We start from the raw sequence: 18,322 nt of genomic DNA, 5'->3' as shown, positions 1-18,322 counted from the left end.
ACACAACATCAAGCTACTACTACTTTCAGAACTTTCTATTGTGTTATAAGTAGTTAAGCCTGAGGTTTAATTCACTGATTATTCAACCTGTGCCTGTCTGGCCCCTGCTTTGATATGCAGCTTTGATCCCAAAGCAAGGGAAGGGTTTGTCTTTCCTTGGAGCATCAAATATAGTCCCAAACCAGAGGCAGATTGGTGGGCTGGGTGCTCCTGTGCTCTTGCTGTTACTCAGCAGCTTCTCAGATATCGCCCTGGTGGACCTATTCCCGTGCTCAGAATTTAGTTGATTAATGGATTTAGGTTTAAAAAGGAGTTTCACTTCAGATCAAATCAGGATAAAAGCAACCTTCTGTTCGTTGAATCTGTAAAGTGAATTCAGTCTACTTTCTAAGCCCCCTCAGGCATTTTTACCTTCTAAATTCTTAAATGTTTCCAGGACATTAAAAGAGTTGCTCTCACAGTGCATTGCAATTTGGGATTTTTGATCCAGTTCTGAAGGCCTTCAGTTCCCTGCAAGGAGCTGGGAGAGGCAAGTGAATTTCATGGACATAATCTGCATTACAATGTGTGTACTGGTGAGGCAAGTGAGTATTTTTTGAGAACCACCATCTGGGTTTAATGTGACCACAGGTAGATGGATTCTAAGCCCCAGACGGTCCCTTTCAACCTGAATTTCTTATGATCCTCTGTGTCTGAATGCTCTGAGCATTGCTGTTGCTGATGGCAAATCCTTTATGGATATCAGAAGTCCTTTGACTTAAGTGGAGTTATAACGGCTTAAACCACTTGAGACTCTGCCTTCTGAAGTATTCACACTTGCACCCTTTTGGGTTCTGACTTTCACACGAAAAACATGAGAGAAACTCTGAAGCAGTCAGTCATATTTTGCAGCCGATTTTCCCATATGGTGTAGCTGTATGTGAGAAAATGTGACTGAAAGCTGATATTCCTATAGTTTCTAACTGCTTAAATAAATAAATTGAAGGATATTGGGAACTGATAAATGTGGAGCATTTCCAAAATCTTCAGGCTATGGAAGATGTCCTGGACAACAGCTTTTTAGCAGTAAAGTATATGCTATAGTATAACACAGATTTTGTTGCAAATCCTAGGAGCTGTGAAGTCCAACTTGTGATACAGTCAGATATAAAGTAAAGCAACCCATTCTGTTTTGTCTATTCTGAGTTTTTCAAAGGCTGTTGGTATAAGATCAAGAAAAATAGTCTTGATGTATTTGCCAAAGAAACAGTTGAGATTTCACAGCAGACTGCGAGATGCACTAGCCAAGCTAAACAAAATAACTAATGCTATTGTTTTTTAGTAGCTATTTGGTGCAAAATATTAAAATGTTAAAATACTTGGAAAACTGTTTGCAAAAGTAGTAAGCCATTTATGTAAGGGCATGGATTTTCTGCAAGTCTAGACTGGCCTCACTTGAGTGATTTCCAGTGAAGGTGTACTGTTCTTGATTATACTTCTTTGTGTTTCAGGTGAGGACATTAGCCAAGCTGACTTGAACTGGACCTTGGCCGTAAAATATACTTGTCTTTCTTTGGCTGGAATTCTTCCCTGTGCAGATGACTGAGAAAATAAACCCAGAAATTTTAGCCTAGAGAATACACTACGCATAACATCTTGGCCAGGCCACTTTTTCTGTATGAACTTGTGCATGCTTACAACGTGTGACACTTTTCATCAGATAGCTCCTGAAATTGCTTTTTGTTGTTAAGTTTGACATACTGTATGCAAGTTTTAAGGCATAAAATATAACTGAAATGTGTTTTCAATACCATAACTGAAATGTGTTTTCACTTCCTTGCTTTTTTTTTGTTTTTTCTTTTCCAGGCAGAGGGTTCCAGGCTCCAGAGAGAACTGAGAGGATATTTAGCAGCCATCAAAGGTGATTTTTAAGTTTTCCATCATGTTTTCATAAAGCAAACATTTTTAAAAAATTGAGACAGGTAGGCTTGTTTAAGGTATACAAAGACAAATACAAGTAATACTGCTTTTGTCATTAGTAGTCCACATTTCTGCTTTGGATCCGGCACAGGCTCTTTAGCCTGTTGCTAGGGTCTCTGCACCTTCGATGTCAACTCATGTGTGTACAGTCTTGTGTGCACAGCTCATCCTTGGCTGTCCAAGGGAATAAGAGTTGGTGACTGACAGACAGTAATGGCTTCTTGAAATAAATAAATATATGTATATATGTCATAAATACCTCTATAGATGTGTTATATTTTTAACCTGGCTCCAGTCCAGTAGGGAAAACGTTACAAATGAGTATTAACATCCCTGGAAATCACTGTGTCATAATAAAGATTCAGTGGCTGTTGACAGGCAGGGAAGAAAGCTCTTTTCGATGGGAATTGTAAAATGGGGAGCAAAGCAGTAGCTTAATGTCTTTGACCATCTATTATTTGCTGGATGGGCTGGGCAAGGAAAATCCTGTACCAGACAAAAGATATTTTGCCATGTAGGGATTTGCACAATGTCTTTTGTTCTTAGAGGATATTTCAGCATCGGTCATTTTTGGGGACCCATTGGATGCTGATTTTACTTTCTTATTTTTCAGTCATCCCTTCCCCACACCTATTATCAGATGGATACTCAGAAACAGCGTGATGAGGCTGTTTGTTAGCCAGATGGCTTTTCTGTCATGTAGGCTGACTGTTTACATGATGCTTTGATTTTCATGTTGCTGACAACAATCCTCCTCTCCATGTTTAATTTTCTTTCTCTCTTTCTCTTCTTTTCCTAGTACTCTGTGCATTCATGGTCCTTTTGCTTGTTTACTGTCTAGTGGGCTACTCTTTGCACCAAATTTTGTTTTTAACTTGGTATGAAATTTTCATTGTGCAAGTTTTTGCCTTTTTAGCCATGCTTTTCTGTTCAGCATCTTTCTCTTGTTGCAGCCTATAAGTCCATATCTGAAAATAATTAGGACTGACTTTCTTACTGAGAGTGAAAACTGTTTGCTAGCACCTCATTATCTTCATGTCTTAAAAAAGACTCAGTCATAAGCAGCTAATAAGAGCCTTAAAAATATTATTTTCCAAAGCCAACAAGCCACCAGTGGGCATCCTTGGTAGATGTGTTGTCACACCTTGGTGCTGTGGAGTGAGAGGACAGCCCGAGACAGTAGTCCCCAATACACAGCTCTGGCTGGGACTTCCCCAAAGCTGACTAGCTCAGCAGTGGCAAAGACCTTTCCAGATTTTGGATGGCAGAAGCAGATCCAGCAACTGCTACAGTCTCTTTGTTGCTATTCTTTGAAGGGTGGCCATCATTAAAGGGTTTCAGGGTGGCTATGCACAAACGCATGGGAACCCCCATATTTAGGCACTGGATTGGGATTTCTGCACCTAGGACATCTGAGCCTTGGAGGCACACTGTCATCAGGGGCTCATTTTGCAGGGAAAAAGGTCAATCATATCACTGGAAAATAATACACTTGACATCCTTGTACTTTTACAGGTGTGAGAAAAGCAGTTCATTTTAAACGGTTTCAGGAACTGGCAAGATAGCTAACTTTAACTAAAAGGATTTTATGAATCTGGTATGAACTCCAGTATAAGTTTCATTTTGCTGTATGACTGACTGGATATTGGAAGTTGGAAGTACAAGGTCCGGGGCACGATTTAAGCAAGGAATGGTCAATTGAGCCTTCTTATGACCCTCTATCCCTTCATTTTAATATACTTGACAGTTTCAGGTTTAGTATCACACATTCTTTAAAGAATTTTTGCTGTATTCATAATCCTTCTCTCACTCAGAGGTGCTTCTTAGTCTTAGCTGGATCTTGATCTTTACTGCTGGTTACTCAGGGACTCAGAGGAACCATGTCATAAAGCTGTTGAACTTGTGAATGGCTTTTATGTGCTGTTTTATTTCACCTGCATGATAGTTTAACATCTGCTGTGTATCAGTGGTGTTTGTACTGACAAGACTGTGTACTATCCCCCATAGCTATAGTCATCTCATGCCTCAGTCTTCTGTCTCTTCCAGTCTCCTTGGCAACGTGTATCTGGGTTCTCTACTTCATGGTTTGTTTGGTTTTTAAGCTTTTGAGAGCTGTAGGTGACTTGAACGGTTTTATGGGCCAATTACTAAAGAAACCCTAAATTAGCCTTGCATTCTCTACCCTGAGCTCTTTGCAAGCATCAGTGCAGATGGGGAGATATAAACCTGGATCTGCATGCAGGTGGCAAGCTGGCAGGGGTAAAAAGGAATCCTGCATCACGAAAAAGAAGCACTGTACTTTTTAGGTGGCTTAATGTAGTGAGAAATAGACTGGTCTACAGGAAGGGAAGGGGAGATTTTGGAGGTCTGTAAGCAGTTTTGCTGCTTAGTTGTCAGTCTGTGGCAGACAGAACTGCACATATCCTCCAGACACACAAATCTTAAAATCAATCATGTAATTTCTTAGAAGCAATAAAACTATTAATCATCTTTCTGTAAAATTTAGTAATGAATTATGAAATGATTGAATTGTTCCAGTGGAAATTCTAGTGGGTAACTAGCAATAACAGATCCAACCCTTATGGCAGGATAGGTCATTTCCCTGGAGAACTGCACATGAAGCTCTCTTCCCCACTCACATAATTAAATATTAAGAGCCAGACCAAGGTGCCTCACTCCATCAGGAAAACAGAATTTTCTCCATGATACAGCCTAGATTTCCCTGCTGGGGAGTGAGGAAACCCCACAGTGTATGGGTCCTATGGCCAAAATGGAGTCCCAGGCCAGTCTCAATTTCCATGGGAGCTTGACTACATTGGAATCATGATAGCAAAGAGTCACCTACCCTCTGCTGTCTCTAGGGTGCTTAATGGGAATGTCTCTGCACCACCAACCCCAGGATCCCTACCACATGGGGGCCTCTAGGAGTCCTTTGGGGTTCCAGGGACAGGGACTCTTTCCCATAGAAAGAGGGATGATTTCATCAGAGAGCCTCAAACTTAAGTAACTAGGTTATTTAGCATAATTTTTTCCTAAGCGATTCAATTATTTTGGCATTTGTAGTTATTAAATAAGTGACCCAATTACCAAGAAGTGATACTAAATGAAACAATTGATATTAAATATAAATTTCTAATTGTTCATCAGCAGTAAAAATTCTTTTCACATTTCTTAGTACTTTAATGACTTGCTTTAAACAATTTATCTTTCTCAGTGATAGCAGTTAAAAATAGCAGAAGGAGACAGCCTGCAGTCTATGACTGAGACACTAATCCTCTTAACTTTAGTGCTGAATAATGCATAAAAGGTATCAGTGCGTCAGAAATAATTCTATGTGAAAACCAGCCAAATAAAAAAAATTTCATTGCACATTGTAAGTTTATGCTCACAGGCATGAAAAAGAATGGGAAGCCACTGGATTGGTATTTACCTATGCACTCATTTGGGTTATTGCAGTAAACCTAGTATAGATGCAGTAGGAGGGGAGTAGGACAGATGATCTTGGCCTGTGGAAATTTCAGACTGAAGTCCCTGACTGAAGAAGCCAAGTACTGTAATGCCGACTTGCCTCACGCTGCAGCTGGATTTGATTGACGTTTTTTACAGAAGTATGGTAGAATGGAGGATTACTAGATTCTTAGAACTGAAACAAGTGTAAAAGTTTGTGCAACTTTAATATGACTTAATATGGGATATTAAGTGTCTTTTACTTATTCTCTTGAGCAGATATACGCCTCAGTCCTGTAGTACTTAAAAAAGAAAGCCTCCGTAGGAAAAGGTGCTCTACCCAAGCCTGGTCTCTGACTGAGCTGAGTGCAAGCTGCACGAGGGATTAGCGAGCAGCTGTGCTAGCCTGCCTGCTGGCAGAACGTACGTGGCAGGTTTAGCATGCAGCGTGCTTAAGGGCAGAAGTTCAGGTATCAGAAAGGATCAAGCATGAGCAGGGGATGTGGAAACCTTCCTGGTCTGTGCATTCGCCCCGAGTGGACAGAAGCAGCCTTCTTCAGCATGGCAATACTGTGCTGGTTTTGTCTTACCTCCTAAGTTGATTAATTTGCAGTGGCATTAAAGATTTTAAATGAGTCCTGCCTGGAAAAATATGTGAAGATTATCTGTATTTTACTGTAATCTGCCATATTCTAGGCAAAAAAATCACCTTTATTCAGGAGCCCTTTCTTAGGTGGTGATACAACATCCTAAGCATTAACCACAAAGGAGGAAAGGAAGAAATGCATCTTAAGTTCCTGTGCTATACCAATTCTCTGAGCTGAGCTCTGTCGTTAAAAAGCACCTCGAGGACAATCCCTGAAGAGATTAAATACTGTTTTGGGTCAGCATCTTTTGATTTTAGGGTGAAAGCTTGTACCCTCTGAACACCAAAGCTTCCTTTGTACTTGTTCTTCCCCTTTTCCACGCCATTCTGTCCCTTGAACCCAAGGTTTGAGAATAGCCATCTACTTTCAGCTTTCTCAGTATAATTTTTCCTATCCTACCCATTCCATAGACCACCATTTTTATATTAGGAAGTGTGCATTACTGCATTTATTTTCCTTTTGTATCTCAAGTGTGTGTTTTGGACTGCATGGTGGAATAGCTACCGACTAGGTCAAGTCTGTTCTTCTAGACATTCAAGTTTCAAATGAATTCTCCTCTTCCACTCCTGAACATTTCTTTGTGCAGAAAACAAACATTGATGTTATTCCTAAAGTCAGCCACTGAGCAGTTCAATCTGAAGATCATGCTAGAGACATTTTCAAGACAGCACAGATTTTGCAAAGAAGTTGAAATAAAGTTGTAATTTTAAAATTACTGATTCTGAACTAACTCTTAGCATGCTAGGTGAGATCAGCTTGGTTTCACTGAATTCAGAACCATATTCATCATCTAATGTATCGGCACTCCATCCAAACAGAAAGGCAAACCCCAATGCCTTCACCGAGGACAGTAATTTATTCACTGTGGTCAAACTGATCACTGAAGATAGATTTAGGCTCTTTCTCATAATATCATTGAAGCTATTTTGCATTTAAGCCAGCTCCTCTGTGCATTACAGAGTGATAACCATCAATAGTCCCCATTCTTGTTTCACCTGTGGTAGCAAGAGCTCCAAAGCTGGCTGATGCAGTTTGGGTTAGCACACTTCTCTGTAGACACCACCCCGCTGCAAGCATAAATAAGCGCTGGGCTGCACATACTTCTAAACCTACTGGGTGAGCATACAAGATAATCATTCTTCATAAAATAAGGTCCATTATGGCGCTTTCCCCAAGTTCAGGCATATCTTTTCCCTAGAGACTGTCTCAGCTCTTGCCAGTCTTTTGCTTCATTATGAACATACCTTTAGGTGGCCATCATTACTGTGGGCACAAAAATAACAAGCTCAACCACTTTCATTTTACACAGGAAAGCTCCTGAGACTTAAGTATCTTTGAAAACAAGGAAAAGGAGAAATCCTGACATATGTCCTACCTCCACCTCCACCGTTCTGGGGAGCACTTTTCGTTAGTGCAGACCTCTTCTAGCTTTTCTCCTAAGTCCATTTTTACAGCCAGCTATTCCCATAAATATCTGCCATTTTAACCATGCCACCCTGGAAATGCCTCCTCTTTCAGACAGTTTGGCGTGGTACTCATTACGGACAAGGTAGGAAACTGATCTGTAGGGTGGAAGAGCTGAGAATAACCAAAGGCAGGTTGCTATTTGATTGTCTTCTCAGTGATAGTCTTTCAGTTGAGTATTACATACCTTTAGTGGGCAGGACTACCCTCTGAGTTGTTATGCATGTTCAGATATGTTTAGTTCAGAATAGAAAATGGAATCCTTAATCTGGTAGAAACTTTTTCTCTGCATATAAGTATGGGTTAATCCTTCTGTGAGGGACTTTTCTCATTGACCTGGGGAAGCTAAGTGAAAATAAACGTTTTGTTTCAGCTCTTAAAAACAATATTCTAAACATGCCAGAGGGAGTAGTATAGTGGGTACTCGTGGGTCAAAATAAAGGTATTTAGCAAGTGTTTCTTGTAGGTTGCAATTATATGTTCCTCATTCTCTCTAATTACAGGGATGCAAGATGCCTCAAAGAAGCTTACAGAGTCTCTTCATGAAGTGTATGAGCCAGATTGGTATGGACGGGAAGATGTGAAAATGATTGGAGAGGTAAGATGTGTGGAAAGAGGAAAAAAGTATTTTGGCTGCAAATGGATTAATCTAAGCTGTTGAAAAGTGTAAGTCTGAAATTTCCCTTAATGCTTCATTGCATGTAAAATCCTGTTTTCTGAGCATAGAAATTATTGGTCTTGTGAAATGCACCTCCTGCTGACCAGATACCACATTTGCAATGTCTATTTTACAAACTAGCTGACATAAGCTCCCACTGACATCAACATCCGTGTGAGCAGAATTGGTCCTGATAGCGACTGATTGACAAGTTTGTACAAGATATCTTACATGCAGTTTAACAGTCAGGATTCTCAATTCAATTGAATGTTAAAAATTACCAAATCTTTTTATCCTTCTGTGCTATGTAACAGCCGTTGAGCCAGTGGCACTAAACGGGATATCTGATGGGACACTCACCTCACTGACAAGAATCTGGAATTTAAGGGCAAATTAGGCTGATGGACACTATTCATTTTAGTCTTTTTAGTTTTCTCCAGTGATTAGAGAAGAATAGGCTTTTCTAGAGGACATTGCAGGAATTTGGCTTGAGGTGCTCTGAATTGCCTGCTTAAACAGCCTTAATTCTGGGGGAAGTCAGCAAATGTGCTGGTGGTGACAAGAAAGTGCAAACTGTTAGCAGTGCAGCTTTTAACTACTTGGCATTCAGTTTGCAAGGCCTCCTGGATAATATAATTAACAAGAAACTGGAAGACAGAGCACTCTTCCCAAGTCTACATAATGATTGCTTTTCTTTTTTATGGCTGCGTTCCTCTGCCCTTTTCTGCTGCTGAGGGCATGATGTGTTTTTGATTTTAAAAGCACACAACTTCCAAACTGTATAAGTTAAGATACCATACCATTTATATTGGTTTAGGTTAAACAGCTGGAAGATGTCTTGCTGCATATTGCTGTAGCACCTCATCTTGTATTTGTAGACTACTAGATTTTACACTCGGAAACTTGCAATTGTGTGTGAAAGGACCAAAATTTGGCTCTTAATCTCTGTTAGATATAGGGATAAATGTTAGATGTGTCTTCTTCATAAGAGACTCATGTGGGCAATATTAAAAAATCTCTGCTCCTGGTATTTTTCCCTATATAATCACAAATGTAGATTTATGCATCCCTCAACCTAGAGTAAAAAAAAATGATACATTTGTGCAGTCCAGGATATAAATGATCATTCCAAAAGGGGTCCATTTAAATTACCTTATTCTGTATGGTAGGAAAGTTGATAACTTAAAGGACTCTTCAGCAATGTTTTTTTGAGCCCATTAACCTTCAGAAAACCTCCATGATTTTAATTTGTCCAAAATATGTATCAGCAAGATAGAAAGGCAAATGCACAAGACTGGCAGTTGCTTGCTATGATCAAATGCTGTGCTGCTCTGTAGACCACTGTGATTAAATATTGTGTTAATAAATGAGGTATTTCTTTTAAGCATGATTAATAGATTGTAATAATTCATTAGGGACTCTGTTAGGGTAGAAAATGAATGAACTGAATGCTGGCATCACACAGCATTTATAATATGCCCTATAGTAGCTCATGACAAAACAAACAGTAGGGAATAGCTTTCCGGACTTGCCGGTAAGGATAACAGCCCTGCAGAGCAGTGCTTGCCCCCTTTAGCCTCCCTCCCATCAAAAGAGGAAATTCAGTGGTTTTTTAAATGTGCAAAGAAAAGAGGGATCATGGTGTTTAATATATGCTAATGACTTGTTCAGTTGAGAACAAGTCGAGCACTATGTCTCTGTGTAACAGGATTTGCTTCTGGCAAGGAATATCACCCTGCTCCCCACTGGATCGTTGTCACATCAGCTGCACTAACATGTTCTTAAACACCGGAAAACTACAAGGAGTGTTTCCTGGTGACTACCCCAGAGCTGCAAAGAGGGCTGGAGAAAAGCACTGTAGCTTCTGGGGGGGGTTTGTTTATTTTGCCTGCTGACATTGGCATGTTTCATATCTGGTTTCCCAGTTCTCTAGCAGTGTGAGGTAGAGTTCTTGTCTGTGTATCAGCCATTTCATCAAATGTACCTTAATGGCACAAAAAGTACATGATGGAAAGACCTTTTTTAGGATGGGTCTCCACAGCTTTTATTTTAAAAATGACCAAGCAAAGCTAAGCTTACAAATCCTTGAATTGATGGGAAACTTGCTTTATTTTTTCCTTTATTTTATTTACCCTTCTACTTTAAGTTGTACTTCTTTTCTCTGTAAGGAAGGTTCATCCCCAGTGAACATACTTAGGTGTAAGAACTAGGACAACTTCAGATACTGCGTTGTTGACCCTCAGGGACCTGAAACCTTGAGGAAGACCTGGAATCAGTGATATCCTTATTTTCACATAGCAGTTACTATTTGAAAGAATGAAAACACAAGCTGGTTATTAAGCTGAATCTTCTTTTGTTGTGAATTAGAACTTGCAATGTCAAGCTATTCCTTTTCACTTACCTTATAAGTGCACTCTGATTTATTGCCATAAAGAACACTTTAAAACTTCAGAAAGATTAATCTTTACCAATTACATTTGTATTTCTCCTAGGTTTGGAGTGGAATTAAAGTACTAAGCACATTTTTCTCTTTTCTACCTTTACAGAAATGTGATGAACTTTGGGAAGACTTCCACCAAAAACTGGTGGATGGGTCATTGTTGACTTTGGATACATATCTAGGACAATTTCCTGATATCAAAGTACAGTAATGATTTCCTGTAAAGGACAATTTGTAAAATCACTGTTGAGTCATAAACTAAATAGAAAACAACATTACGAGAAAAACGAAAAAAGGAGGGGAGGTGGAAGTCATTCTCTTCTGCAATGTAAAAGATGTTGTTCTGCAAGTAAAGCCCTGACATTAGGCTGCACTGATTTTCCAAGTGAACAAAAATATTTTTCATGCAGTAGTACTTGGAAGTAAATTAGCCTTTGTAGACAGAAATTCTGTTTTTTCCTGCTCCTATTTATTTGGTATGAGGTAATTCTCACTGACTTCAACAGGGACACATTAAGCTCTTCAGCTGTTAAAATGCCAGACAAATTACAACATGAAAAGCAGGGCTTTTGTTATTGGCCAGATGTACCTGTGGGTATCTAAATACCTTTCTCTTAAATAAGCCATGGTTCCTGTCTTTTAATTAGTTATAAAAAGATTTTGTAGTGCACATCAGGAGAAACTGTTATGCAGATTCTAGCCTCTCCCAGATGCCTGTCCAGTGTATAGTCCAGGGAGATGGTTGCTAAATGAAATGTATGGAGTTAAAAGAATTATTACAGGTGAGAGGTAGATGCTTTTATATTTGAATGTGACTGTATGGACATAGCTGGAAATTCTTTGTCATGGTTTATAATTGAGTAGGTATAACGCAGTCATCCCCTTTGTCATTTACATCAGGGACTAAAGCAAAAATAATTAAAAAATCCCAACGTTACTGACATTCAGTCTCAAACTTGCTTGTAAAACAAACTGCATTTATGCCCTCTCAGCATGTGGAATTTACATATAATATATAGCTTTGTAAAGTCAGTATATATCAAAAGACTTTTGTTTAGTTTTTAAAGAATTATAGCAGGTAAATTAGAATTCCTCTTGTATGTTGAACTCCAGTTATCTTAGATATATGTCAGAGCAACTGTACTGAGAAGTATATTTTAAGCATTTTTCCAACTCTAGAAAAAAATTATGTTATTTATTAAATTTGTATGCGCTATATATGGGATGAAGATGGTGTTACCATGACTTTAACAGGTCCACTTATTCTAGAGAATGAGACAAGTCTTGCATAACATTGATATCTCCCTTCTAAGGCCTATAAGCCCTACACCCACAAAAAACCCCTTCCAAACCATCTGTAAATGGATTCCTTATTTAAAATAAGGTGAATAGTTTATCTCTCTTAGCATGTCCATGTTTCTGCATGATATAGTAATTCAGATATGAACAGCAGATAAAGGTGAATAAAAATATGTCAAAAACTTAAATGACAACATAGGCAAAATAGCTTTTAAAAAAGTGCTATTTATGCTGACTTTCATTTCTACCCCTGTACAGACTCGTATTGCAAAACGAAGCAGAAAGCTAGTGGACTACGACAGTGCAAGGCATCATCTAGAAGCCCTGCAGAGCTCAAAAAGAAAAGATGAAGGCAGAATTACCAAGGTAGCACAATTGGAAGGATGCTGGCAGAAGACTTGGGGAGCTCAGGTGGCATTTGTTTCTGTGCAGAGGCAGACCACAAAGTTTCTCTTCTTTTTACTCTCTCAGAAATGGAAATAACGATATCCTTAAGCATAAATGTGTATGGAGTATTTTGGTGCATGTGGAGGGCATACTCAGCCTCTTTCAGGAATGAGTCCCGTTTGAGCCCTAACTTTCTCACTTGATGAACTGAGGGGACAGCAAGTCCTGTGTTGGCCTGCATGGTGTGGGACTGAGTCACATCCTTTGTTAATAATAAAAATTGTAAAAGACCCACAAAAAAAAATGCACAAAACCAATTTTGGCAGGTTTTGCTATGTTGTAGTGATTGCAGAAGTCACACTGTTTCATTTTGGTTTAGGCAGAAGAAGAATTTCAAAAAGCCCAGAAAGTGTTTGAAGAGTTTAACACTGATTTACAAGAAGAGTTGCCATCTCTGTGGTCACGGTAAGCCTGGGCAGATATCATCTGGAAGGCCTAAAGGGGGAGTAAGGACAGGGAACCAGGGGACTTTAATGAGCTGTTAGAAAATGGTTTGATGGCTCCTTGAAGTTCCCATCCATTACCTTTTTGAAGTAATAAAAGGAAAAATGCCTGCAAATGATACAAAATTACACTTAGTATAAGTGTATTTATGCTTATTTCTTTCAGTGTATCTTGGCACTGAAGATTCATTATCATATCTTCATTGTGAGGTACAAAAAGGTCTCCATTTTATAGGTAATGAACTGTGTCAGAGCATGGAACAGCAGATCTTGACTATGACCCACTGCTTCCATAACCTTTTTCAGACACCTTGGTGGTGGATACCTGATCTTTTCAAGAAAAAAAAAAGCCACTTGTTAATAAAAAGGATGAAATGTTTTCTACTGTCAAAAGTAACTGTACAGAGCACCCACATGCTTTTCCAGATTTGCAATGGGTCTACTTGTAGGACTTTTTTCTGTAAAAGGTATTGAAACAAAGAACCTTACAAATGTATAACGATTTTGTGGCAGTTGTTATTTCCAAGTTCCTATTAAGGTACTACCGAAGCAGTAGAAGAAGGGAAAAACAACATTATAACTACATCAGAATACACATTTCATAGTTTTGCACTGACTATATCTGCAATGTAAAAGCATTTGATGGCATTCATTTGAGATGTTTAATCATCAATTGTGTTTATACAGAGATGCAGACAAAATGAATGGGAGAACAAAAGCAGTAGAAAAATAAGCATCTCATTAGTGTGCTATGTTCTTTAATGAGAGTCTGGAGTGAATCACTGAAGTATCCTTTGTCTCCTCTGCCTTCTAAATTAATTCCTGTTAAATTTCAGATCAATAGAGGGTTTTCCTGCTGTGTTTCTGCCTATTTCAGTTAAAAAAGCTTCTTAGTACTTCAAGATATTTATTTTATGGGTTTACTAAAAGTAAAACTGCACATGAATGATTTAGAGTAAGAGCCCTTTTATTTCAATATGAGTGTTGCCCACTAACTAGTCTCAGGGAAAGATAGAATTTAATTTGGGCAATAGGCATAATTTAGAAAGCAATTGCTTTCAGGGTTCTTTGTTTTTTTAGTTATTATAGTTCTTCAGGAAGGAAATAATCCATTGAGTTGGCATTTTACAGGCTTATTCTTATGCCAAAGATGATTTTTGTTAAAGGTTTGGAGAAATTACACATGAAAGTTTTAAATAGGAAAAGAATAATTCAAAACCTAAGAAAACACCTTCTACTTTCGAAGTGTACAAGAGGTATGTAATCACTCACCCCAAGCAGGCAGATTTTTGACTGCATGTGCAAAAATATCTCGTCTATAATAGAAATTATTTTCTTTTACATACATATGCATGTATTTCAGGGCTGATTTCTTTAAGGAGGGCTGAGCACCCACTCCCAGGCCATACTGAGCTGTATACCTTAAAGCTGCCTCCAGATGCACCTGTATCACCTAGGTGCTGCGATAGCATCTCGGGCGCAGGCGCTCGCAGTGCCGGAGTGGTACTTCTCTCCTTTCAGTCAGTCAACAGTTGCCTGCTGTCCAGTGGGAGACGGGGTGCCCAGAGCACCTCGCCTTCTGTGTGCTTGTGCTGCATTCATGCCAATCCTTTTCCAGTCTTCCCCTTCTCTAAAACAAGCTGAAGCCCTTTGCTGTGGAGTAGTCTCAACTTGGTTCACTCTGTGCAGTGTGAAATATGATGGTTCTTAACACAAACAGAAATAATCATGAACAAACTAGTCTGAAATTTTGACATTTGATCCAATTATTTGTTCTGCTGAGAATAATAGTCAAGAATGTTGCTTGTAGTCTGGAAAAAAAAGAATTAATTTGCCTTTGTGGCCCTCCCACCCCTATCTTTTATTCTCTTTTTCCTTTCTTTGTGCCATCCTCTGTAGACGAGTTGGCTTCTATGTGAACACCTTCAAAAATGTATCCAGCCTCGAAGCCAAGTTTCACAAGGAAATAGCTTTAGTGAGTAAAAATGAATATCTCATGTATAATGGATTATGTGATATGCATAACAGCAAGCAAATGTCTTGTAATGCAGCAGTAAAAATCTAGCAGAGGCACACATGGGAATTTGCCCTAGATCCAGATTTGTAGTATAACCTTTGTATTTGTTTCTACTTGCCATTTTTGTACTCTCCTTAAGTAAAGGGCAGCCTGTACAGTTTTGGATTACAGTGCGTTATCAGTTGTAGCACTAAATTCACTTTCTATTTTGATAACTTCTCTATTCTTTTTAGCATACTGTTACCTTCAGTATTTTTTCCGTGTCCAATTGCTAAGCATCTCACTGCTTTAATCAGTGCAAGAAAAACGTGTCAGGAATTCCCTTCAAGACTGCTGTATACATTGTCAGCAATGCAACGTTATATCTGTCACATAGGCATATCAAGCAGTTTCGGTGACGTTCTTTCTAATGTACCTTGCTAAGTTGCAGTGTATTATCTATACTAACAGGAAACAAAATTGTTTGGAAAACTCGCTTGACTGAAGTCCCATGTAAATTGGGATTAGGTTTTTGAGGGGAAAACATGAAACTTCTTGGCTGTCCATGTTGCTTTAAACTTTAGGCAACCTCCTTCATCAGAGGTCAGGCAGCAGTCAGTCACACTTAGAAAATTGTTCTCTGAAAACCAGCTTATGTTTTTGAAGCACTGCTGTTATCTTTGATTCCATGGATTTTGATAGGTTTCCAGTGAGGCTTTTGATATATGTGGCACTGAGTATTTTTGGAAGAATCTATATGTCATTTTAAAGTTATCAGATTGTGTATTATCAGGTTATCAGTTATCAGACCAGATTTATCACCTGTGTTTTTAATCATGACTATACTGCTTCATATAAACTCAGACAAGTGTTTTGTTTTCTCAGCTATGTCACAAACTGTATGAAGTGATGACGAAGCTTGGAGATCAGCATGCAGACAAGGCCTTCACCATTCAAGGGGCACCAAGGTGAATTTACTGGGTTTTTTAATGAATTGCACTGCAGTAGGCTTTGTGGGTTTCAGCATATGTAGTAATCACCTACACCATGTGTAGTGATTGCTGCACAACACGGTTGCTGGGTCTGTTCAGGATGGTAGATGAAGGTACCTTGGATGATGTTCTTCTCAACATGAGTAAAGGTGCAAAACTTCCTTCATCACCCACCTATTTTTCCTTTCAAATAAAGAATAAAGGCCAAATTCTCAGCCGTTGCAATTTAGTCTAGTTCATTGTAGACTGTTAGACCAATTTGCACCCGCTAAGTATATAGCTCATTTATTCTTAGATGCTTAGTTTACAGCAATGTTGCTAACTCTCAATTTATTTTAAAGCCTTGAAATATTTAGCTGTGGTTTTAGCTCCTAAAAGCATATGATAGGTAAGAATCCCAACCTTTGTAAGTCAGCTTTTATCTCTTCTGCTTGTGGGGAAAAGTCAAAAATGTGATCTGAGAGCGCATCATAAAAGCTGAAAAGCTGAAGTAAAAAGAATGTCACAAAATACCATATTTTTAATGACTTTCAAGAGAAATCTTGTCTTAAAATAAAAACAAAAAAAGTTTAAAGTCAGATGGTGCTTTCCTAAGGTTGGCAGATGCCAGTGCACTATTTCTGATTTTTTGCTTGCAACAAATGTAGCCTTTCTGCTATAATTTGATCTCTTGGTACTGTAATAGTGATAGGCAAAAGAGGTTGAAATTATAAAACAGTGAGACTTATAAAAATACAATGATATTTAGAGTGAATACATAAATCCTGAATTTCCAGCCAATCCTAGCTCATCAGCAGCAATCAGAACAATGTTATAGCTACTGCTCTTTTGCCCTCAAGATGGGCTCAGATTAGCAACAATTAAGACTGACCAAGCAACATAACATCTGCCTCAAACATATGGCTGATATTTCTACATTTGTTTTGATCTCACTTTGGAAGAACAAAGAATGAAATACTGAACCTTCTGACCTAATGCAAAATTCAGAACTACTTAATTAAGAACACGTCCAAAATTTTTGTTTTGGATCAGTTCAGTGTTAATCCATGCTCATATATACTTACGCACTGCCTCCCAAGTTGTTAGCTTATGCATCACCACTTCCAGCCCCTTTAGGACGGACTCATGAGCTGGACTATGTTTCCACAAAGAATTTGTAAAATACTTTTATGTGATCAAAAATAATGTAGGGTTGGAGAACTTCAAGCAGGTTTGTTTGCAGTAAACAGGTATTTTGTCTACCTATGTCTCCTAGACCATGTCAAGCATGCACATGCTCATTCCCACTGAATTACTTGTTCCATCAATGAGAGAAAGAAATAGTAGTTATTGCTGCAAATGAGTAGACATAGGTTAATGCAGTGTGATCTTCTTAACTTACTTTAAAAAAGCTTTTTAAAAATACATTGGTTTTTTAGTTACCATGTTCCTCTCTTTTGCTGTACTGTTCACAGAGCCTTGTGTGAAAATCTGGATAGATTTTGACTTCCATTATTAGTTCTGATGCTCTAAAAGACTACTCAGGAGTGGGTCCTTGTAAGATAAAACAGCTTTCCTTTCTAGATGCATGAGAAGTAAATACTAGGCATGTACAGTATCTAACCTTTCCTTTAAAGAACTGTGTACAAAGAAACATCTGAAAAACTTGTATGCTACTGAATACTCTATGCTGAAGGCAATTATTGTACCTGGGAAAGAAATTTCTTAATAACTGCTTATTTTTTCTTTTTTAATATTTCCACAGAAAGAGGTGGTGAGTGTGAGCTAAGTCTGTCCTTTCCAAAGAACAAATTTTTCTTGTGTTAGCATTAGGAATATGTTTATGGTGTGGTCTCTTCAATCAGGTAGCGCTTCTGTTCTTCCTGAAGATGTGTAGGAGTCGCTCTTCTCTTACCGAGTACTGTGATTGTAGAGTGCTGTAGTTTATAGCCTCCCCAAGTTGTAAACTTTCAGCATTTCTAGGTAGCTGAATATGTCTCAGTGTTTGCACCAGGTCCTTTCATGGGAAGGGCACATCCTTTCTCAGGACTTCATCAGATCTTTTCTTAGTATCAGGAGAGCTCTGCTGAAGTCACTTGACTACTGCTTGTTTATAGTTGTGATGAGTTGTCCCTCTAAATAGTGGTATCTTTATAATAATCTTGGTTGTGTTTTATTTTATTGAAACCTTTCTGAGGTTGCTGAGCTTTTAAAATTATTTGCATTATTCATTGTTATGCCTTCCCCTGAGTTTTTTATCATTAGAGCCTTTTATTCTGAGAACTGTGTGAAATGAAGACAATAATTCCATCTCATGTTTTATGATAGTTACAAACTTATATGCGAAACATTATTTCAAATACAGAATCTTAAAAATGCAGGTACTCTGTTTCCCTCAAGTTATAATGATCAGGTAAACAGATGTTCCAAAAATTCAAGTCACTGAAAATTAAAACTTCCTTTGACACTGTAGATCGCTCAATTTTAACTGAATTTAATTGCGGTTTTAGTTTTAGTCATTATATAATGGCTCAGTTCATCTCCAGTATGT

At 38.5% G+C, this 18,322-nt stretch overlaps 1 protein-coding gene across 1 annotated transcript in view; it reads left to right on the top strand.

The window, feature by feature from the left end:
• Window positions 1-18,322, top strand: part of AMPH (amphiphysin) — a 122,167-nt gene that overhangs the window by 68,730 nt on the left and 35,115 nt on the right. The window contains exons 3-10 of the mRNA XM_075022508.1: window positions 1,846-1,900; window positions 8,021-8,115; window positions 10,722-10,817; window positions 12,173-12,280; window positions 12,681-12,766; window positions 14,704-14,779; window positions 15,686-15,768; window positions 17,537-17,545. Coding sequence (XP_074878609.1) covers window positions 1,846-1,900; window positions 8,021-8,115; window positions 10,722-10,817; window positions 12,173-12,280; window positions 12,681-12,766; window positions 14,704-14,779; window positions 15,686-15,768; window positions 17,537-17,545 — 608 coding nt within the window. The remainder of the gene's footprint in view (window positions 1-1,845; window positions 1,901-8,020; window positions 8,116-10,721; window positions 10,818-12,172; window positions 12,281-12,680; window positions 12,767-14,703; window positions 14,780-15,685; window positions 15,769-17,536; window positions 17,546-18,322) is intronic.

Source organism: Buteo buteo, chromosome 2 (assembly GCF_964188355.1).
Source record: "Buteo buteo chromosome 2, bButBut1.hap1.1, whole genome shotgun sequence".
In the NCBI taxonomy this organism is placed as follows: domain Eukaryota; kingdom Metazoa; phylum Chordata; class Aves; order Accipitriformes; family Accipitridae; genus Buteo; species Buteo buteo.
This window is presented reverse-complemented; position numbering and strand designations above follow the sequence as displayed.